A 22,856-nucleotide genomic window follows, 5' to 3' on the forward strand; every position below is an offset into this window, starting at 1 on the left:
GTACGGTTCAATGGGCTGGCCTGAATACTGATAGGACTAAGTCCCCTTCTTTCAGTCGCTTTCAGGCGCTCTGCAGCTTCAGCGTGAACTAAGAGATTCATGTTCACGGAGAGGGTGGTTCAGGTGATCAGTCTGATCTGGCCTACACTTGCGATTCTTCCTTCTTTGTTCTGCAAGTATAGTCACCTCTAATTTGGGAGAGTAAGTTACAGTTTTTATTGAGTGAGTTGCCATCCTGGGCCAATCCTACCCAAACCTGTCATCACTCCCAAATTTGGGCTCGGATCTTACTTTACAGATTCTTTGCTTGGTAATTAGTTTCTTTTGTTGATCAATTTAATTACTTTGGGGAACTTCCATACCACTGCAAGTGACCTTTTCTTACCAATCTTGTCAAAAGGCCCTAGGGTTTGATCTCTCGGAACTCGGGATATTTGCTTAAGGGTCATTGTTAGGTTCTCTTTGTTAAAAGCCTCTTAAAGATAAAATTCAAGAGTTAAGACCGAGCAAAGTTGTTGCCCAAACGGCTAGTCTCGTTCCCCTGGAGGCTTGTCCAATCCACCCCAGGAGAGAGTCACACACACACACACAGGCTGGGTCCATCTCAGATTTATTGTTTGCAAACAGTTTGACCCAGGAGCTGAGCTCAAATCTGGTCGACCACTAGTCCGGCCCGGAATTACATTTTTATAGCTTACATTGAACATAGAGTTTTAACGTATTAGATGTTTATTGGCAGCATTACCATTTCCTAATTGTTATGTCTTATCTTGTAGGCTGCACTTAACTTGTTATTGGTTAGTGTGACTTATCAGGGTTAGTGCATGCGCACTCAAAAAGCAGAACTGCAGCGAAATCTTTTGTCGCATGCGCAGAGGAAAAGGGGAACTGCGGCAAAGTTAGTAAACTTTAGTAACCTCTTATCTTAGCGTAACCTTAGGGCATTGGGCAGGGATAACTTCAAGATGCAAGGCAAGCAGTAAGAACAGCAGACCACAGCTAAGTTGTTAGACCTTAAGATCTTGCACAAGGGTCATAAGATGGTCATAAGACACTTCTATTATATAGTTGCTGCTCAAGCATTATTTCAAAATCATGGAGTCTAACCTATTTTTACTATAAAGTCAGGAACTTCTGCACGTAGACCAAAACAATGATCTAGATAAGGAGATAAATCTTGTCTTCTTCCTGAAACTGGCTAATGGGCAACTATTACAAACATTCAAACTATTTCATTCAATATGACAGGTAGATAATGAAAGAAGTCTGCAAAGTCCTGCAAATCCAGCAGAACTTTCGTTGCCCGTACCATCCACAGGCCTCGATCAAGTGGAACGCCAAAATGGCTTTTAAAAAAATTAATTGGCCAAAATTTGTGCTGAGACTCACTTGAAATGGCCAGATGCACTTCCCATAGCCCTTATGAGATCTACTGTCAATCGAAACACCAAACTTAGCCCACATGAAATCCTGATGGGAAGACCCATGAGGCTCCCTGCCTCACCACCTGTTGCCTCCCACTTTTGCAATATACATTTACTTGATGATATTATTGTAGACTACTGTATGGCACTAATGAAGTGTGTTAAGGCTTTTCATTCACAGGTACAAGCAACTCTCCCCTAGGAACCAAATGAGCCATGCCATTCCATCCTGCCTCCTGACTGGGTTCATGTAAAAGTCCATCAACGGAAGTCATCGGTGAAACCCTGCTAGAAAGGCCCATTCCAGGGACTCCTGACAACCAACAATGCAATAAAGTGTCAAGGACTCCAACTGTGGATCCATGCTTCACACACTAAGAAAACATCAGCCCTGTTAGACTTAGAGTCTCCTCCATATCAACCTCGTAATCAGCCTCCACAGACCGGTAGTGAGCCTAGCGCCTGCCAACAGGAGAGCTCAAGACCAGTAGTGAGCCAAGTGCCTACTGGCGAAGAAGATTTGCCACTACAGAGCGAAGGGGATGTACCACTACAGAATGAAGAAAATGTACCCCAACGACACTACTATGCCCTTCGGGAAAGGAAAAAGGCCTCTTCATAGTTCCTGGTTCCCGAGGTGGGGTTGGTTACTTGTGACTTGGGTACTTCTCAGTCTTTCCTTTTGGATCCTCTTATATGAACTTAAAGACTCAGCAGCTAAAAGAAACTTTGTAAATCAGACTAGACTTCAAAACAGGTCAAAAAGATCACTCCCACACTGGCATGCTCACCAAAATGCTTTTCTTCAACTGTCTTATCAATATGCAAAGGATTTAAATGTTTCTGAATGTTGGGTATGTCCCCACTTGCCTCCTAGTACGACAGGGGTGCCCATGATTGCTTTCTCCCTTAATTGGATGACTTTTGTGTTATGTATGTTAAAATAGTGAAAAGGTAAAAAGAAAGAAAAATTAGAAGTTAAAAGGCTCATGGCTATAAATATCTAATATGTTGGGCCAAAAGGCCCAAAAGGGGGGAAAGTGGAAATAAGTTTAACCAGGCCTCTTACTTGACTAAGAAGAGAGAGAAAGAGAAGAAAAAAGGTGCTGACGCTGATGCTATGTGTTTTAAAATGTTCTAAGATAAGGAGAAACCTTCATGCCTTGTTTTGTCTGTGTGCAGATGTTAACCTCCTCCTTTCTGCCGAACCAGAAGCTGAGAACTGTTCCCAAAACATAGTGTTTTTTTCTAAATAAGTAAATTGCTTACATGTGACAAACGAATGAGCAACATCTTTGTTTCTCCCCAGGTTGCTTTGTCTGAACCCTGCATCTTTTCTCACTGTCTAAAGTATAAATATGCTTGTAAATTCGTAGAGGTCAGAGTTCCTTTAAGAACTCTCCCTGTGATCACTAGTACAGTTTTAAATAAACCTAGATGGCTCTGCCAATTCTAATACAACCACAATGTGAAGTTTGATTTCTTCCACACCAGTTAAAGTAGCGCCTGATGGACATCCAAGTAGGTAAGAGGGAGCTGCCCGAGTAAAGGACAGGGATGTGGTACATGGGAGGTCCCTTGAAGGGGCCAGCAGTGGGATGACCCAGTCTCTCCCTGTGATGCCCTGCAGGTGCGGTTTGTGCTGGTGGGTAGGTGTAGTTCTCCCTGCAAGCTGTGAGCTTGTGAATTGCTGAATCCTGTTCCTAATAAAGATCAAGCTGTTTGCCACCCCCCGGTCTCAGCCGAATGGTAACTCGTGGACAGACCCCAAAGGCATGGAGGTCTGAGTGCCTCATCCCTGGGACCCATGCCATAGAGCAAGCACTATCGTTGGGCCCATCCCTGGCACTTGGGCTCACGTGAGGAGCCCACAAGTGTCCTGTTGGCGATTCGGCTGTGCCACAACTATGAGCACGCCCGTCCCTGCTCCCCCTTCCCCATGTGGAGTAACAGAGCCCAGGGAGTGTCCCCCTGAGCTGCACGAGTTCGCCCTCTCCCCTTGCTGGTGGCGGGGGTGAGTGTGGGGCAAGAGGACCATCAGGAAAGTCCACTCCTAGTGATCACACCATGCTGGGGAGCTGAGCTGTATCTGAGCAGGGGCAAGAGGAATGGGAGCTATTTCTCTCCGACAGAAGCAGGGGTGGAGGGTTCGGAGGCCATTGTAACTCTGGATTTGCAGATGGGGCTGAGGCCGAGCTGGGCTCTGTGTTCCCAGCCCCACCCCACCGGGCAGTGATCAGAGGGGGCTACTGTTTAACTGGGACTCCCTGCACCAGGGCGGTCACTGCTGTGACCAGCCAGGGCGGTCACTGCTTGGGCCACATGGACAAGGACAGACAATGCGCCCAAAGAGTGCAGGGGCTCAGGTCATCTGGGGCGGGAGCACCCCCAGGCCAGGCCAAGCCAAAGGCTCCCACAGCCCCCGCACTCAGCACCTTGCCCTGGTGGGAGGGAGACCCCTGGTTGCCATGGCAAAAGAGCTGTTGTGTCCAGTGACATCACAATGGCCAGCCTCACTCTCAGGTACCGGCTTCTCCCAGTGCTCTACTGCCCTTCACCCGCGCCAATTGCCTTTCCTTGTCCTTGTGCCTCATCTCTGTTGGTTAGTTAGTTCCTTACTTTAGCAGTTTGTTGGGTAGTTTGTTAGTTCTTTAGGTAGTTTCTTAGTTCGTTAGCCAGTTAGATTGTTAGTTTGTTAGCTAATTAGTTTCTTAGTTCATTAGGTAGGTATTTTGTTAGTTGCTAGGTTGTTCGTTAGTTCGTTAGATAGTTCAATAGTTAGTTATTTCATTAGTTCATTAGTTAGTTGTTTGTTAGTTAGATTAGTAGTTCCTTAGGCATTAGTTAGGTAGTTAGGTTTAGTCCATCCTCCTATCTGGGCGTCCGAGGCGAGCACCAGTTGCAGACATGAGTGACCTTTCTCACTCAGCTATGGGGTCGGCCCTGGGGACATGGCACGGGTCCGTCCCGGGGACTTTTGGGAGATGTGACAAGCTGTGAGCGGGCCTGAGGTTGGCCAAGGGCCCAGCACTCGTCCCCATGCCTTGTCCCTGCTCTCGGCAGTCCGGCACCTCTTTCCCTCCTTCAGCTCAGGCTGTGTTTCTTTCCAGATGCTCTGGCAGGAGAAGCTGCCCCCCGTGTGCCTGCGCTCCAGCAACCTGGGTGAGACCTGGGCATGTGCCCCACCATGGGAACAAGAAGGGCTGGGCAGCACGAGAGTCCACAGGGCTGTGTGGTTTTCCCTCCCGTCAGGGTTCGGCTAGCAGGCTAAGCCCATTCTGTCCAAGGTGCAATCTGGACAGCCCCCGCCTTGTGCCACCCCCTCCCCAGCTGTCACCCCCTGCTCTTCACCAGCAAGTTCCCTGGGGAAGGGGAACAGGACTGGCCCCCATGGGCTCCTCACGCTGGGCCAGGTCCTGGCCCTGCAGCCCCTGCCCATGCCCCAGCCCTGGGAGCCTTCCTCCTTTCAATGGCCCTGCTGCCGTGCTCCCTTGCAAGGTGGCACTCATACAGGCTCTGGGATCCCCATCCTAAAAGTGGTGCTCAGTGCCACCCAGCCTGATGCTCAGCTCTCATGTCCTCTCAGCACCAGATGACAGCCTGGGCGCAGACGGTTGGGCCAAAAGAAAACTGCCCCCCATTAAAGGGTCCCCATCTGTCCCCTCCGTTGGACAAGTACACGAGAGGAGGGACCCTGCACCCGGTGAGTTCGGGACTGGCGTGAGCGGTGGAGGGACTTGCGTGGTTGCATGGGGAGGGGACAAGGTCCTGCTCCCCGGACGGACTCCCACCCGACCCCCGTGAAGGAAGGCCCTGCCCATGTGGCATGCAGGACTCCTGGCAGGTCCCCCACGCATTGTGCCCTGGAGGGGCTGGTCGCCCTGCAGCAGTGTGGGCCCAGCTGACGGGCGGCCCCTTGTCTCCCCGCAGGGCCCATCCCTGCTTCTGCGCGAGTCTCTCTTTGGGGAAGGGCTGTTTTGTGGGATGGCGCCGTCAGTCTCCCTGAGCCCACAAATGTGCTTTGACCCACAGTGCTCGGCAAAGGGAAGAGCAGCTCCTGGTGAGTTGTGGGGTGGGGCAAGTCCAGCAGCAGTGTGGGGCAGGTGAGGGAGCAGGCTGAGGCCGAGCTTGGCGGTGGAGGTGCCTCTGTTGGGTGCCCGATATGCTCGGTGCAGCCGTGGGCATGGTCTGACGGGCTGGGGTGATTGTGGTGCAGACTCAAGTGGAGGAGCTGGAACAGGAGAATCACACCCTGGTGCTGGCCCTCCAGGCACACAGGGAGCAGGGCCAGGCTCTGGAGGACAGCCCCACAGAGGTGAGTTGCTCTGCATGCCCCTGCCCAGGGAGACGGGGAGTGTGTGTGCGCCTGTGTGTGCCCAGGGCAAGGCTGTGTCCTGCTGTGCCAGGCCCTGCACTCGAGGGGCTGGGTGCTGCCTCGGCTCTATGTGGGGAGGGCATGTGTGTGTGCGGTGCTGGGCACTACGTGAGCCTTGTGGGTGTCACACTGTGGGACCGGTGTGGTGACAGGTCTGGGTCTGTGGTGCATGGACCTCCCCTACTTCGTGGCTGGCTATCCCCTCCCTCATACTCCGCCAGGTTGCCAGCACTGAGCCAGGGGTTTGCATTTTGTCACTGCCACCGTTTTTTCATTTGCAACAGCTTCCCATGGAGGGGGTCGCGGAGGAGTGCCTGCCCATTACCGTGGAGGCCAGCACCCAGGCAGAGGGCCCCTGCCACGAGCACGCCGGTACCCAGACCAGGGCCATCTGCCTGGCCGCTGCGGGCTGCCAGGGGGAACCCCTGGCCACAACAGTGGCGAGCACACAAACAGAGGCTCGCCACTGTCCAAAAGGACTGGAGCACAGGGAGAGGTTTGATGCTTTTTATACTGCTAGTGTGTGGGGGTGCTGGGGGTGTCACGTGCAGCGTTCCCGCTGCAGGGCAGGCTGGCAGGCTGGGAGCAGGGGTCTTTGCAAGTCAGGGAGTTCTTCCGTCAAAGGGCCTGTTGGGTTTGAATTCAGTCCATGATCCATCTCTGACCAGTTGCTTCTTGTGCAATCAGGCGGAAACGCCCCTCCCAGGGGGTTGAGGCCGGGACGCAGACAAGTGCTCCCCCCACTGTGGAAGCCAGCACCCAGGCAGAGGGCCCCCAAAATCAGGACGCCTCCACACAGACAAGGGCCCTCTGCCTGGTAGACGTGGCCTGTGACCCCCTGCCCCCCTTCCTAGATTTTGGGGGTTTTTTCTAAAGAAATGTTTCATGCTCCAAGCCAAATCAGCCAGCTCTGTGAGTCAGTGCAGAACCATAAGTGGCTCTACAGCTGGCAAACATGATGCTTTCTCTAGCGTTAGGTTGTGAGCGTGGGATCAGTGAGGGGAGCTGAAGGAGGGCTGGAGCCAGGAGGCCGTTCCTGGTCCTGGGAAAGGTCTCGCAGGTTGGGAGAAGGACGGCGTGGGGGCAGGAGCCCAGGAAGGGAAGAGGTGAGTGAATGGGTATGACTAGTGTGTCTTCAGTAAGTGCCTTGCCCGCAAGTCCCTCCAGCACCCTGAGTGTCTAGGTGGGACAGGGCTGGGACAGCGGCGCTGCAGGCCTGGGCTCTCTGTGCTGGGAGCCGTCCCTGTTGTGTATGTCCAGACGGCAGCCAGGAACCAGACCTAGGCGCAGGCAGCACAGCGGGAGGAAGGGAGGTGAGTCTGGCAGGACACCCAGGGCCGGTCCCTGGAACAAAGGCAGCAATGGAGAGAGGGGAGGCCTGGGCATGGGGTGGTGGCAGTGGCCGGTGCCTGGGGGCTTGGGGTGAATGGGAGGTGACCAGTGTCTCTGCCTCCCACCTGCAGGGCTCACACTGTGGCAAAGGGGAGGAGGAGAAGGTCGGGGGCAGCAAGGAGGTGAGTTTCCCCCCTGCACCCCAACCAGACCCAGGCCTGAGGGGCTGCCCCTCCACCAGCCCGCATCATCATGTGTCCCCCACCTCCAGGCCACTCAGGATGACCCGTGCCACCTCTCTGCCAGGGTCCTAGTGCCCTGCATGGACCAGCTATCTTCTGGGTTGGCCCCTCATTGCCCACCTCTGGGCCTCAGGTCCCTGTTGCCAGGGGTTCATCCCAGGAATCAGAGCTTCTGGCCCAGGCCAGGCCCGCTGGGACAGAAAGCCCCACTGAGCCACGTGTGAGAGCCACATCCTGCTCCCTGCTGGGGAGACGCTCCTTTACCCCGTGGTTGTTCCCGGGGGTGAGCTGAAGGACTCCACACTGAGCGTGCCCTGACTCTGCCCTTCTCTGGCAGGTTCCAGCTCGCCTGGATGCTCCCATGCTGCCTCACCCTGAGAAGGTGAATCCCTGCACTCCTCCCCTCCCATTCCACCTCTGTTGTCCCCTCCCTTCATCCTCCCATTCCCGATCTGCCGGGATGGATCCACAGAATGACAGCATTGGTGCCTCTGCCTGTCTGAGCATGTAAGTGGCTTCTCACTCCTTGTAGTTTTCTGAAGCCTCTTCTCTTGTGTCCTTGCCTTGGGCCCATGCATCCAACAGAGGAGCTTGGTAGTCCTTATGTTGAGATTGCCCCCTCACTCTCATGTAACCTTGTCACAGGCCCCCGCCCGACTCACCTCCGCACTGCCACTCAGGAGGCCCGGCGACATTCAAGCATCCAGTGTCACGACGAACAGTGGAGCCTCGCCCACTGGCCAAGGGCTTGGCTGCAACGGGTGAAAAGTGGGCTTGCAGATGGAGGCACCCCTGCGAGCTTCTACTGGGACACTGTCAACTTGTTAGATGCTCTCCTCCCAGCCAGGAGGGATCTGGTGGTTTTCCCCAAGGGCAGCATGCCCAGGGAAGCAGTTCACACCCATCTGGCTTCTGCAGCATCGTTGCCTTACTTGGCTGGCCAGTATGAGCCATTTAACTTCCATTACCTGTTGAGCTGTGAAGTTGAACATAAAAGGCAGAAGCAGAATGCTTGGGGTCTCAAGTCTCACCAGACACCTAAGAGAGAAGAAAAGACAAGATCGTCATGCCCACGAGTCACCAGGGGTAATGACAAGACCCAGGTCAGTCTGAACCTCAGTGCCGGCTAAACTTTTCTGTCTGGTAAAGGATCCAATTTTGTGTCTGGTAACGTACGTTTTATTCAGGGAGAAAGAGTTTGAAGCACCTTCATCCAACAGCACATCGGGCTTGTGGTTAATTAACTCAGGCGGTGTGGGGGAGGAGGTCTGGCTGACTGAATGAATGCGCGTGTGTGTGTATTTAGAAATATGAGCCACTGACCAGGTCTGAGACTACGGTTGGGTTCAGCCGCCCCAATTCTGCCTGACAGGGCAGTTTTGAAAGCAAGGCGGCCCAACTGGAACCTCGTGACCCAGTGGACAGGGCTTCCGAGTAATTTGGTCTTTTTCTCTCTGGCTATTGAACGAATGTGTGTGTGTGTATTTAGAAAAATGAGCCACTGACCAGGTCCGGGACTAAGGCTGGGTCTAGCCGCCCCGATTCTGCCTAAAAAGGTAGCGTCGAAAGCAAGGGGCCCAGCTGGAACCTCGTGACCCAGTGGACAGGGCGTCTGAGTGATTTTGTCTTTTCCAAACCCCTTGTCCCAGTAGCTTCTGCCGAAAGCAGGAGTGAAAGGATCCCTCTTGTGTTTCCCTCCCCATTTCCATTTTATGAGCCGGTTTCGGGTCAGAAGCCTTTTTTCTGGGCAGTGAAAAACTGCGGGGCAAGGCACTGAGTGGCCTGGACATCCTAAATAAGCCTCTCCTATGTCTCCCTGTGCAACTGAAAATGGGAACAAGTCAGTCTAAACAAGTTCCCATCCCCGCTAAGGGGACTCCAGCGTACTTCATGTGCACACACTATTCTCCCGAGGCTTGCAAGTACCTGGATAAGTGGAACTGGTATACTAAGGATGATCCCATGAAGCATTTTCCACAGGAAGGAACACTTGCTCAGGATAAAATAGTGCACTTAAGAGGGGCTTTAGATTTCTGTGGATCCAAAACACCACAATACCAGTGGGACACGTACTTTTATTGGTATGATGAAATGTCCAAAAGGTGGACAGAATCTCAAACTAGAAATCTAAGACTCTTAAGAAAAATTAAACCGCAGTTAAAAGTTGTTCGGGAGAAATTGGCTGCTCCCCCAAATTACACGCCAGCCACCGCTCTGATGTATCCAGCATTGCCCGGGGCGCCCCCACCACCAGACCCAGCAGAGGATATCCTGGACCTTTGTTCAAACCCTGCTCTCCTGAGACTCCCACATCAGGAACAACCGGTTCAACATCAGGCTGCAGCCCAGGTCCAAGAAGCCTTACCTCAACCACCGGATGTTCCCTGTCACAACCTCAAAGCAGGAGATTGGGTCTACGTAAAGGTCTATCAATGCAAAAATGCACTTCAACCCAGATGGAAAGGACCTTTCCAGGTACTTCTGACCGCTAATTCTGCTGTTCGTTGCCAAGGTCACCAAACGTGGACTCACGGCTCACACTGCAAGAAGGTATCACCTCCATTGGACCCCGAAGCAGCTGAATTCCAACCCAGCTTGGGACCTTTCCCTGAGGCCAAGGACAAAGACCCTCAGGACCTCACTCAGGCAAGTGAGGAGCATCAGGGTGCAAGTGCTAGTAACCTCTCCCCTGAACCCAACACCTCAGCCCAGCCAGATTCATCAGTTGAAGAACAAAGATATCATCTCCGGCCTCGAAGAAAGTAAATGCTCCCACTCGGAAGATCACCACCTTGATTAAGACCAGGAGGCGACGTTCTCAGTCCTTTAGGTAACCTGAGCCCAGAAGACGGAGAAAGACTTTGGCTGCCATCCCGGGTTTGGCTGGTAGTGTTCTTTTTCTTACTGGTGCTGGTTATGTTTGTTGTTGAAATTCTTTGTCCCTCCTGTCTCTAAAAATGGCACTGATATCCTGATACATCACACCTGGGTATCTTAGTATCACCCAAGTGGGGTGGGAGAAAAATTTGTACTTGCAGATCTCCCTTACGGTGGCTCAAGCTGGAAATAAAAGTAACTGCTGGATATGTGCTCTCAGCCCAGCGCACCTACACCAATGAATCCCAATGATCGGAGTACCAATATCCCTCCAGCAATGGGGAAAAATAAACGGCAGCTTCGTTAGACACTACTCGTTAGCTGCCCATCGGTCCGCTCCTAAGGAATGGAGGGCCGCCCCTGCTGGATAATCTCCCCAAGAGTAGAGGCGCCTTTCTGTTACAGATCCAACAACACCGGAGCTTATAATAAAGCCACACCTGTAGAACACTACCCTCATTGCCTAACTACTCTAGATTATAGCCCTAATAGCACCAGTGGAATCCTGTTGGGTAAAGTACCCTCTCTCAGTTGTACAGGATTCATGGTCTACAACTTTTCTCAGGAACCTCATGTTGCTCTCATTGCAAACAGATCGGAATTTGACATTCACTCCAATTTTACTTCTTGTAATATATCTCGGTCCAGCAGGATAGCAGCCGAACGTGGTCCGCCCTATACGATGCATATCAATTGAAAGTGCCAGGTATGGCACAACACCTGTCCAGATTTGAGTACCCTTTCTGCCCCGGGCCTTTACTGGCTCTGCAGAAACTGGGCTCATAAAATCTTGCCCTGGAATTGAGTGGGGGCACGCACTTGTGGATGTGTTATCCCTGGTTTCGAAATGCATAGTGCAATATATTTGGAACAAGTAAAAAATTTCAACCATCACATGAAAAGGGCGGTTAACCCCTTAGCTACCAGAAACACAGGGTTCCATCAATTTGTGAGAACCTTCATACCGTGGCTTGGAGTAAGAGAATTGGAACTAGCCATAATTAACATTTCAGCCAAAATTGAAGCTATGGGAAATGCCACTGCGGATGCAATTCAGGCTCTGCTAGAAGAGATCTCCCAGATCTCACAAGTAATTATACAACACCACATAGCCCTAGGTTACCTATTAGTATCCCAGGGAGGAGTATGTGCCTTAGTAAACTCCACCTGTTGTGTCTATGTCAATCAGGACATGCGAATAGAAACCGACATTCGTAAAATTCGAAATCAGTTAAGGGTCCTACATCAAGCGGCCTCAAAAAATACTGACTGGGGTCTAGAAGTAATGTGGTCTTGGCTAATCTCCTGGCTCCCAGATTTTGGGGCCCTTGGCAAGAAAATCCTGTATGGAATATTGTTTGTCTTGATAGTGCTGACAATGTTTTATGTCTTAGTGCAAGTGATCCTCTGCTGCGTGAAAGCCAGCAGGAGAAGCTTTAGCAAGGCAAGAAAACCCATGGCAGAGTCTAGAATAATGGTGTTACAGAAGTGTGAGCAAATTGAAAGAAAACATGAAAGGATGCATGATGAAATAGAGGGGCTCATGAGAATGGAAGTTTAAGGCTAAAGTGAGACTAAATAGTCTCAAAGTGGGGTCTGGAATCAGAAAAAAATAAATGCCTTAAACTTTGATCATTTGAGTTAGAAGATGACATAACCGCTTTGTGGAGAATTGCTGGCTCTGTACAGTAGAACAGATAAGGGAAAGTGCTTGTTCTTTGTAACTCCTCTGCAACTGCTTCACTCACCGTGGTCTTGAAGATAGCAGAAAGTATGTACAACTCTGATTTCCAGGTGCAAGAAGGAGGTTTGTGAACTAACCTCGCCTCCCCCATAAGTTCCCATCCTGATTACAGCAAAGAAGTAATGAAGTAATATTATAGCATGGTTTCACGCTAATTTCACTATATGATCACGTGAGTTGTAAGCGACTGTTAAAAAGTATATAAGCTTCCTGATTTTGCTCTTGGGGGGGACCCCTTCCAAGTGCTTGGGAAATCCATGTCACTTTGGAATCCCCCCTACAGCTGTAGTTTCTTTTGAATAAAAGCTTCTGCTGACCTGACCCAAAAGTATGCTGCGTGTGTTTTCACGACACAGTGGTATCCTAGCAGAGAAGTACAGAGGGCTGAGGATGCTGCACGAGCAGGGCAGTGCAGGACTCCAACTCCTGTCATGGCCCGCTCAGATTTGAATAATTCTCAGACTCTGCTGAATCCCTATCGTCAACTCTCTCAGGCGGGACACGTGAAGTAGACGAGGAGAAGACTAGCCCCAAAGGTTGCTGGATAGATTCTTGTTTGATCCGTTCCATTACATCAATCCGTACGGCCACAGACTGATGTCAACAAAAGAAGTAACCAAAGCAGAGGTTCAATCTCAAGTGTTTGAAAAACCCTGCTAACAGACATCCCCCCCAGCAGCGCCTCCGAGAGAATCGTGCCAACTGCCCTGATGCGCTTGACACTAGTGATAGTGGATACGTTATGTTGCAAATAACGTATCGCAATAGTTATATCATATCCCATGAAGTCATCAAAAAATTACTGGATGCACTTGTGATTGGCTTGCTGAGTTTTAGGTCCTTTTTAAGTGACCACCTTTCCTGTGAGTTTTTCAACCTTCTGACTCTTAAACAATATGAGTTAGTGTCCATGGACCCCTGCAAAACCAGGAAGCTGTTTATGTATCACCTGCCAGGAAAAGGGAAAACAACTGTGACCCTGAAGATCATTGAGAAGTTAGGGAATGTGTTTCTGTGAGAAATGGAGGAAATTCTCTACATTTGTGAGAATCAGCCCCTGAGAGAATTGGTGATGTAAGCATTACAGATGTCCCTCCAAACTTATTTAGATACTTTATCTCCTCAATTCTGAGTTTTTATTCTCCATTTAGCATGAAAAAAAAAGCCCCTTGTCTTGGAACCAAGTATGAGGGTTGTGGGGGGCCAAGTGACTGCTGCAGCTTGGGCACACAAACTGGATCCACCCTGTACACTGATCCTACCCCAACTGTCCAACCACATGGGGCTAAAAGGTTGGACATGACTTATCTAACCCATTTTTGTCCTTAAGTTACTCTCATCCACAAGGTCTCTGGCCAACAACCAAGTGCCTCGACATTCAATACAGAAGGTTTGTCTCTGCAACCAGAGATGAAGGTGTCTCTACAGGGATTTCTGGCTCAAATGCCTCTTTCAAGCTGTCACATGACATTGTTGTCTGAATTGTATGAATGTAATTAAAGAAATAAAATTAGTTACAGTGCACAGCAGTGGCTGTCTCTCTCTTCATCAGTGGTCACTGAACTGAGCTCCCGCTGCTGGGCTTATACAGTACATGCTGCTGAGAACTGCAGCCAAGGACTAGCATGCCTGTTCCACTGATGTGAACTTCAGGTGCACGAACTGCTGCTCAAACAGCACAGAGATCAAATAAGTTGAGCACATCTGATCTCTGTGAATAGCAATGCTAGGGAGAGTTAGATTTGTTTTTACTTCATCAGCTAGTGAAACACCACAAGTTGGGCTCTGTATTTAATGTCTGTTTTAGCAAGACTGCTACAATGAATGGAGAAGCTGACAAATAAGGATTTGTTGCATCGGGGCTTGTCCAGCTGTACAAACAGCCTCTCACTCCTCCAAAGCTGCCGCTTGATCATAGAGGCCTGACTCTCAGTGCTGAAGGCTAAATGTGCTACTGTATTCAGTGATCTGTTCTCTTACTGAATGGCAGCCACAGATTTAAGACCTGCTGCACCCATTATTCAGTTGCATAACAAATTTTCCCCCTTCTGATTCGGTCATGACAGCTTATGCCCAGCTTGCTCTCCCCAGGCAAGAGGCAGAATGAATTTATTCATTCTCTGGTGCCTGACCCTTTTAATATTAGAATACTACCTTGTGAGTGCCTGTGGTGAAGGGCAGGACTATGCGGAGTAGCAGAGTGCTTCCTCTTGGCCTAACTGCAATTAAGATGTCACCGATACTTAAAGCAAGACATGCTCTGGAGAATACACAAATAGGATGGTGCAGGCTATAAAGATGGAGCTTGTAATGAAATTCAATTGAGTTGGGAACAAGAGGGCACCATGAAAGCCCTTTAGAAGGGGAACTGGTGTATTTTATAATGCTCTCGGACACCTTAGGAACTGACAGGGCTCTTCAATCCTCCTCCCCTGCTTCCCAGTGAGAGAAAGCAGGAAATAGTCCTATCGATCTACAATGGGAATCTAAGTTGTGTGGTAGCATTCTTTACTAAAGGAAGAACCTGGCTGTGAACTGGCACAGAAGTAACACTGGCTGCTGAGGGTCCCAGTAATCTATGAATCTCTTCAGGTCCCAGTAGCAGGCACTCAGCACAAAGGGAATGAATACCCAAGGTCTTGCCAACCGCTGAGACCACAAATGTTTTTAGTTACTGTACAGCATTTGAAATGGAAGAAAGAGTACATTCCTTACCAAACTGTCTAACCCTCCGCCAAGGAGGTCCACAGCACCACAGCATGGAGGACACTTGGGGTACATTCACTGGGGGGCCCAGGTCAAGGTTCAGAAGATCACCCAGAAGGTCACCTTGAGATGGGATAACCTGAGGCTGCTCCAAGTTGGTAGTGGCAGTGGTTCCCACAGCGCTGTCTCCTGCGTCAGTGCTGTGGGCAAACAGAAAATAAATAAGGTAGAATATTTAGTCACTTTTGTTGCAGCCTTTGGAGCTCCAGAGAAGAGAAACTGCAGAACAAAGACCCATGAATGACCGCCAAAAATACAAATGACCCACAAACAGCGACGTGGTACAGCTCCAAGCAATGGTGTTTTGTTTTTTTGGCGACTGACCAAAACACATGATTTATGATCACCAATTGGAGGCAACAAGTAATGGGAATTGGTGGTTAGTGTTTATTGCTTAAGGTGTCCCTGGGTTAGCCGAATTGTCTCCTTAGCCAACACACATGGGACATACCAAGTTATTCAACTGTCTTTTCTTCCTTCTAGCAATCGCAACAGTCTGAAGCTTCAGACACAAGGCACAAATGGGAAAAGGACAAATTTCTTTCTCTAGAAATTAGCTTTCTTGCTAAAGCATGAAATATAACTTGCCCTATGCCAGCATCTAACTTTCACTTGTTGTGAAGTATTCTAGACCTTTTTTTCAACCCAGCTAGCATTATTTCAATGTAAGGTAGTGGGACACACACACACAAGATGCACACACACACATGACGGGTGGACTGCAAGTGCCATAGTGGCCACTCAAATTCCTGTGCATCATTACAATATTTTTATATTCAGAGAAGCTATACAATTTTAGATTCACTTTATGCTTCTCCTACCCCCACACTCCCAACTGTCTGCAGTAAGGGAGCAAGTTATTTTCACGCAGTATTACTGCACATGCATCAGGGGGGTTTAAGGAAGTTCTCCTGGAATTAATATTCTGATAAGGTGTTTTAAAATGGGAACATTCCTGTAGGGATCCCACCCTACTAATTTGTGAGTAGCCTTGATCCTCCTTCCTGATACTGCCATGATTTGTCTGAAGATACCTTTGGAAACTGCATACATGCTGTTGGTCACTTTGGTGAATGCAGAAAAGGATATAAGAAAAAGATTATTGGAATGAAATTTAGTCCCTTAATAGTGTTAATGCTGACTTTTTTTCATGCTTCCACCTTTAGTAGCAGGGCTTTTACATACTGAATATGCTGAAATGCTCACTTGAAAGCAATTTCCCTGATCCAGCTCAATCCCCAGTAAGAGCAAAACGTGTGACCTGGATGATTTTTATGAACAATGGACATGAGTAAAATTGTATTACAGCAATGCCAAAGGGTCAAACCCCTTCCTTCAGTCTCCTTCCTGCTGTATACTATGACACTTTAATGTTCCACCTCTCCTCTACTTATATGCCCTTTCTCTTCTCTAATGGAGATGCACAATCACTTTTCTTCAAAGACTGTGTGTGTGTGGTGTTTTTCGTTTTTTGTTTTTTTAAACTGTAGCGGCCCCCAAGGCCAATGAGAAATCTGCATGACAGCTTTCAAAAGAATAAAAAGAATCATGAATGGCCATATATTAAGAATACAGACATGCTATCATGTTTCCCTTCTTTTATTGCCCTGGGAGAACAATGAAAGGGAGAGTGTTTCAATACCTGTTCCCCAGCAGATCTTCTCTTGAATTAATATATTTGGGCTTTCCCAGAACGTCAGCACAGCTCCCAGAATCCTTAAGCCAAAGTTAAATCGGACCCAGCTTTGGCTGCTCCCAGAACACCAGCAGCAAAAACTTGTTGGAAGACAAGTAGCTGCTGGTGGCTGCAAACCAAGGACTGAAATATAAACATCCTAAGAGAAGAGCAAGCATGGTATTTAAAGATAATATCACTCTAAAGAAAAATCCCCACAAGCAAAAAAAGGGTCTGACCTTCCACTGCTGATAGGCAAAACGCTGGCTTTCAACCTACTCCCCTGACTCTTGGGATTTCATCACAGAACCTCAAAAAGGTACCACTAATTCATGACAACTGGTGTGCCTGAATAGAAAGAGCAGAGCACCTGGAAGCAGCTCATGTGGCTGAGCAGCCCATGTGGCTGAGAACTGCTTATCAGCTGAGAACTGGAGCACTTAAAGGCCGACATACTACCTTTAGAGGACAATGCATAGGAGAAAGTTCACACTGCCAACACAACTATGAGTAATTTCTTGCAGGATTACGCCCAGAAGTTCAACACTTAACCCTTCCATTTTAATTATACCATTTGTATGGTGGGGGGGAGGGGGGGAAGGGGGGGAATCAATAATTTAAGCAAGCACTTATCCCAAGAATCTGCCACCGAAAAGTTTCGTCTCCTCAGAACAAAAGAAATTAAGATTCCACCCAAGTTTTTTTGAAAAATCACTGTCTTCCACTGGCAGTTTTAGCTTGATCCAAGTGAACAGACATGCAAGTATTGCTGGCATCCGGAAGATGCAAGTCAATTTCCCTGCGCAGAGCAAGAGGACATGCAATGAGTGATTTCAGTCTCCCCGCAACACTGCCCCTGAGGAGTAGTATTGTGAATATGAAATTGAAAGCCATAATTTGGCTTACTGCAATACTGCTGCAAAGAAGGCTCTCCCCTGAAGCCTGATCAACATGTCTTTTTATCAGGCAGTAAGGCTGATAATCACAATAATGACATCTCTTTATTAAGCTGAGCTCATGTAGAAGAAATCTAATTTGCCAATGAATAGCACCATTTGCCTTTAATTTACAAAGAGCACAGGAGCACAGCACTGAAAGTTAACACTCTCTCCAAAGTACTGTTTGTTGTTCCCCTGGTTGCTTCTTCACGTTGTTGCGGATTGAGGTATAGAGGATATTGGCCCAGCTAACAGATGATTAAGTAACGTGATATTAGAGCAGTGCAGTGATATAAGCAATAGCTATACGGTACTTGGAAAATCAAAGGGAGTCCGTTGGCTATCTGGACAGCATCTGCCAGTGTTGAATCCCTAAGCTTTGTGCTCTAGAAGTGGTGAAGAACTCATCTGAGCTATACCAGCTTTGACCTGAAATAACAATGAACAGGAGAGCTAGTTGGCCAAGCCTGAGATGGAGATTTGGTCTCACCTTTGGCCTGAGCTAGCCCATTCTGCTCTTGGCCCCTGAGCAGGACATAGTTCTTCTGTTTCCATTGCACTACGCTGCAGAAGCCCCAGAAGTCCTGAGTGTAACTTGAGGTTGCAGGCCTTTGGTCAATGCAGCCAGACTAAGTTTCAGACAGAGGAAAAGCTACTAAACTTCATAATGCTCCAAAGCCATGGAAAGTATTTTAGCCATCAGGAGTATTTGTATCTATGGAAGGGAGATATGAGGAGACAGCAAAGGCACAACTGTCTATACCGATTTGCAAGAGGATAGCAAAACAATCAGACAAACAATAAACCAACAGTGGTTCAAGAACGACTTCCCAGGGTTTCTGGTACACATTACATTGACACTATACCTTCAACTGGAAAAAGAGCTGCAACTGTAACTGATGCACTTAGCAAGTAGTATAACTCACCTGAAGAAGGAACCATGGAATGGAATGAAATGCTGTAACATGGGGCTGTCCAACTTCTAAGCCACTGAAAGCCACACCAATGGGGGCTGCACACTGTGCAGGCTACAGCAGCAGGCAAGCCACGGATGGACAACTGGGCTGCACAGGCACGCACCACGAGGCCCCCAACTGCTCTGTGAATCCCTCCCCCAAGCTGCTACACCGTAGAGGCACAATTCCTTTACATACTGCTGCAATACATGCACTCATGGGCACTTCCCCAGCATCACTGCACAAAAAGCCACCTCACATACCACAGGGAATACAATGCTTCCCCCCTCGACCTCCCATTCCCCTCTCCCCTTGCACAGCCCAGCCTGACTATCAGCTCCCCATGCAGTGCTGCACTGCACTGCCTTCTGAAGCAAAAGCAGGAGGAGGGAGAGCCCAGAGACTTTGGCTGCTAGGAGCAGCTGCCTGGTTTGAGCCTGAAGACTGCAATTTAACCCCTTACAGGCTGCACACAGCCTGTGGGCTGCCAGTTGAACAGAACCGCTATAAAACAAGGATTCCAGTACACTGTGCACTTACTATTTGATTTCAGATCACAAGCTTATTGCCCAGTCTGCTCTTTGGTTTGTATTTTTTGTCTTTAGAGAAAATTTGTAACAGACAGAACAAACCAAAACCTTTCTACTTTCACAGCATTATTTAAGCTTTAACTTATCTTAGTTTTACTCCAGGCCAAACTTCAATGACCTGACCTAGCACTTTTTCTACCCGTTCTGTTTTTGAAAAGTTAACAAACTTTTCAAAACAAAGCTGGGGGAATTTTTTTACTATTTCTTCCCTAATTCACATTCTCAGAGCAGGGAAGGCCAATAACGTAGCTATTCCTTGCTTACCTGCCATGGTGAATTGGCAAATGCTTGCGGTGGATCCCGTGGCTGCCCTCCACAAAGGCATTGGGTGGTTTGTGGTACACAGAAGCCAATGACCCAATGTGGCAGATGAGCTCATCCAGCAGTGTTGGCTCAATCAGGTCAGTCTCCTCAGAAATCAGTGGCTTTTCTGATAAAACCACTTCTTTGGCAGTCACAGGATCCGTGGAGAGAAGGCGCCAATAGATATAACCACGATCTCGCAGGTCTGGGTTGTCTGAATCCTAAAAGAAAACAGAGTCTCATCCAGGGATTTGAAGCAGGCTTATTTGCTGCAGTCACATTCTTTTTCTTCCAGTAACCTTGTTCTCTTTTACTGGAAATGAAACTACAACCTTGAAGACAATGCTACTGACTGAAGTACTTGCCATAAACAGCAACATTTGAAACAAAAATTAGAGTTTGGCTTCTTGCCCTTCAGCTAAATAGCCAGTCAAAGAGGAAAACATCTAGTTGAATAGAAAAGGGATCAAGTGAGATAATCAAGTACAACAGACCTCAGGGTTTAGAACTCCCTCCACTCCATTCCAAATGTGCTCTTCTAATTGTCCTTATTTAATCCTACCATAAATATAAATAGAGGGATCAAAATGACTTCCTCATTCAGCCACGTACTAGTAGCACATGCATAATACTGTGCCATGAAAGACAATGACTGAGGATTACAAGGGCACTGGTAGGACAAGGCACATAAAGCCACAGGATAGGTGGCTAATTTGCTAAGAGTTTGCTTTACATACTCTTTTGAAAGGGAGCATAAAAGTTCACACACACACACACACACACACACACACACACACACTCTCTCATTGTTAAAGACATCCTTCAGTCTTTCAGGCCTCCAGCTGTCAGTAACATCCTTTTTATTGTAGATAATTCTGTACCACCATGAAAAGCTGTTTTAAAAAAGAGAGATAAAAGCCTAGCTTCCAAAGGAAAAGAAACAAGAAGCTCCAGTATTTTTGGGGTGTAAGGAGTAATTTTATATTGGACATTTAAGCTACCCATGGAAGTAAGGGCGCTGATCACCAGGGATCCAGGTTTCCTGCTTCCCATGCAAAAATGGGAAAAACTGTGGATTTTCCCTTTTAACAGACAAAAAAAGTGGATTTTTCATTTTAATGGAGATACCCACAGATTTTCTACTTTTGCAAAGAGCTCTCTGCAGGCTGGCAGAGTTCCAGCCTGCAAGAGCTTCTTGCAAAAAGTGCGGCAAACTCTCAGCCAAGGGCGGGCAAAATACGTCCTGTGGGCTGGATCTGGCCCATGGAGGGGCTTTGCCCAGCCCGTGGTGGGTCCCTCAGCCCCACCTGGCCCAGGCACCACCCACCCATGGCATGTACTGCAGCCCCCTGGACACGCAGCAGGGCTGGGGTGGCTCTGTGGCTGGACTGCCTTTCTAGGCAGCCCAGGCGGCAGTGGCTCCTTCTGGCAGTCACTGCTGTTGGCCCCAGATCCATGGTACGAGCAAGGAACCAGCAGCACAACTCCAGCCCAGCCACTCTGCACCTACTTGGGACTCACCCGTCCAGGATCAGCAGTGGCGGCTGCCAGGCAGGTACTTCCTGCTGCAGCTGCCCAGAGCCTATGCCGGGGTGCCTTGCGTCTCAACTGCTCTGTCACTGCTGCCCCACTGGGCAGCCCAGATGTGGTGCTGAAGATGTAGGGAAACCCAACACAGGCTCCAGGCAGCTGCAGCAGGAAGGATCCAGCAGCAATGAGGGGGAGGAGCCATTTTTCCCCCACACTGAGGAACAATTTTTGCCTGGCAGCCGCCACTGCTGAGCCTGGGCACATGAGTCCAGAGCAAGCATGGGGCAGGCTGGATCAGGGCTACACGCTGTCGTGGAAACACACACAGAGTACTTTTGGGTCAGGTCAGCAGAAGCTTTTATTCAAAAGAAACTACAGCTGTAGGGGGAGTTCCAAAGTGACATGGATTTCCCAAGCACTTGGAAGGGGTCCCCCCCCAAGAGCAAAATCAGGAGGCTTATATACTTTTTAACAGTCGCTTACAACTCACGTGATCATATAGTGAAATTAGCATGAAAAGCGGCTATAATATTACTTCATTATTTCTTTGCTGTTATCAGGATGGGAATTATGGGGGAGGTGGGGTTAGTTCACAAACCTCCTTCTTGCACCTGGAAATCTACTTTGTACATACTTTTTTTTTCTACCTTCAAGGCCGCAGTGAGCGAAGCATTTGCAGAAGAGTGACAAAGAACAAACACTTGCCCTTATCTGTTCTACTGTACCGAGCCAGCAGTTCTCCACAAAGCGGTTATGTCATCTTATAACTAAAATAATCAAAGTTTAAGGCATATATTTTTTCTGATTCCACAACACATAGGCTCCTACCAGTACAACAGGCCTGGGGCCAGCGGTGGCAGCAGCTGGAAGGAGCCACCGCCACCTGGGCTGTCTAGAAAAGTAGTCCAGGTGTGGAGCCGCCTCAGCCCTGCTGTGTGTCCAGGGGGCAGCAGGATATACCACATGTGGGTGGTGCAGAGCAGGCACGGGGCAGGCTGGGGTCAGGGATGTGTATGTGGATTTCTGTCTGGTCTGCTCCTGCTGGGGTGAGTCCAGAGTGGGCGTGGGATGGGGCTGGGACTGTGGGGCTGGGCGCACAGACTCCAGGTTGTTGTGGGGCAGATGCTGACCAGCTCACGGGGCTGTGTGCGGGGGGGGTGCAGCAGGCTTCCATGCACACCCCGCCATACCCAAAAACCCTTCTCCCACAAGCACCACAACCACACCATCTCCCACACACAATCACACATCCCTCCCCAAATGCACCCCTCCCCACCCCACATACCCGTACTCAAGTCTAAATGCTTCTCCAGCATTATAGCCAACTGAATGTAACCAGGTTTTATAAGATTTCAAATCTCAAAACACCTGCTGGAATAGACAAAAGTAGATTTTTTTTTCTCCTCACCTCCTTCTCCTACTCTGTCTTCAGGGAGGTTGTTATCTAGGCTGGATGATTTGGGCTAGCACGGGTACCCTACCACATGCTACAATCTCACCTCCATTTTGTTCTGGAGATCTCTCCCGACACACATTAAGCCCTCAAATTAGAGATGGCTAGAAATACATGCTTAGATACTCTCATGCTAAAGTGAAAAATAACAGTATCTCTACCTCTGAATCAGAGGTCAGAGCACTAAAACACTAAAGGGCCTATTGCTATGCAACTTGCATTGCATTATTATTCATAGAAATATGCAATAAGCCAGACTGAATTAAGGTTTGTGACAAACAAGAGGGGAAAAAATGGCACCCTAGGATCATACTAGGCTCTTAAGTGTTTTGTGACTCACAGAGAGGATTTTAATGCCTGGCACATTTCTTTTGCAGGCTCTCTCTATAATGATACACTGTATCCTAGACCCAACCAAGCATAAAGTTCAGGGACTGCCTAATGGCATCTTTGTCTCTGCTGCTATGCAGGCTCCAAACCTAACTTTTACCCCATTCTTTGATGGCATTAACAGTGGCTCCACACATCAAGGTGAGGATTCTAAATGCCAGCAGACCGTGCCTGTGACCTTTCTTAAAGCAAAGCAGACCAGATGATGGCAGTTTAAAACATTTTGGAAAAAGAACAAACTCTCTGAAAGCTGGAAGGGAT

General features: G+C 48.8%; 1 protein-coding gene across 1 annotated transcript in view; it reads right to left on the bottom strand.

Annotated features, from left to right (window-relative positions):
* Positions 1 to 8,255: 8,255 nt before the first annotated feature.
* LOC132244875 (AP-2 complex subunit beta-like) overlaps positions 8,256 to 22,856 on the bottom strand; it is a 31,321-nt gene continuing 16,720 nt past the window's right edge. Inside the window, exons 8-10 of the mRNA XM_059717535.1 lie at positions 19,184 to 19,443; positions 14,710 to 14,900; positions 8,256 to 8,411 (exon numbers count right to left, since the gene is read on the bottom strand). Of these exons, the coding sequence (XP_059573518.1) occupies positions 8,401 to 8,411; positions 14,710 to 14,900; positions 19,184 to 19,443 (462 nt within the window). The 3' untranslated portion in view covers positions 8,256 to 8,400. The remainder of the gene's footprint in view (positions 8,412 to 14,709; positions 14,901 to 19,183; positions 19,444 to 22,856) is intronic.

This window comes from Alligator mississippiensis, chromosome 14 (assembly GCF_030867095.1).
Source record: "Alligator mississippiensis isolate rAllMis1 chromosome 14, rAllMis1, whole genome shotgun sequence".
In the NCBI taxonomy this organism is placed as follows: Eukaryota; Metazoa; Chordata; order Crocodylia; family Alligatoridae; genus Alligator; species Alligator mississippiensis.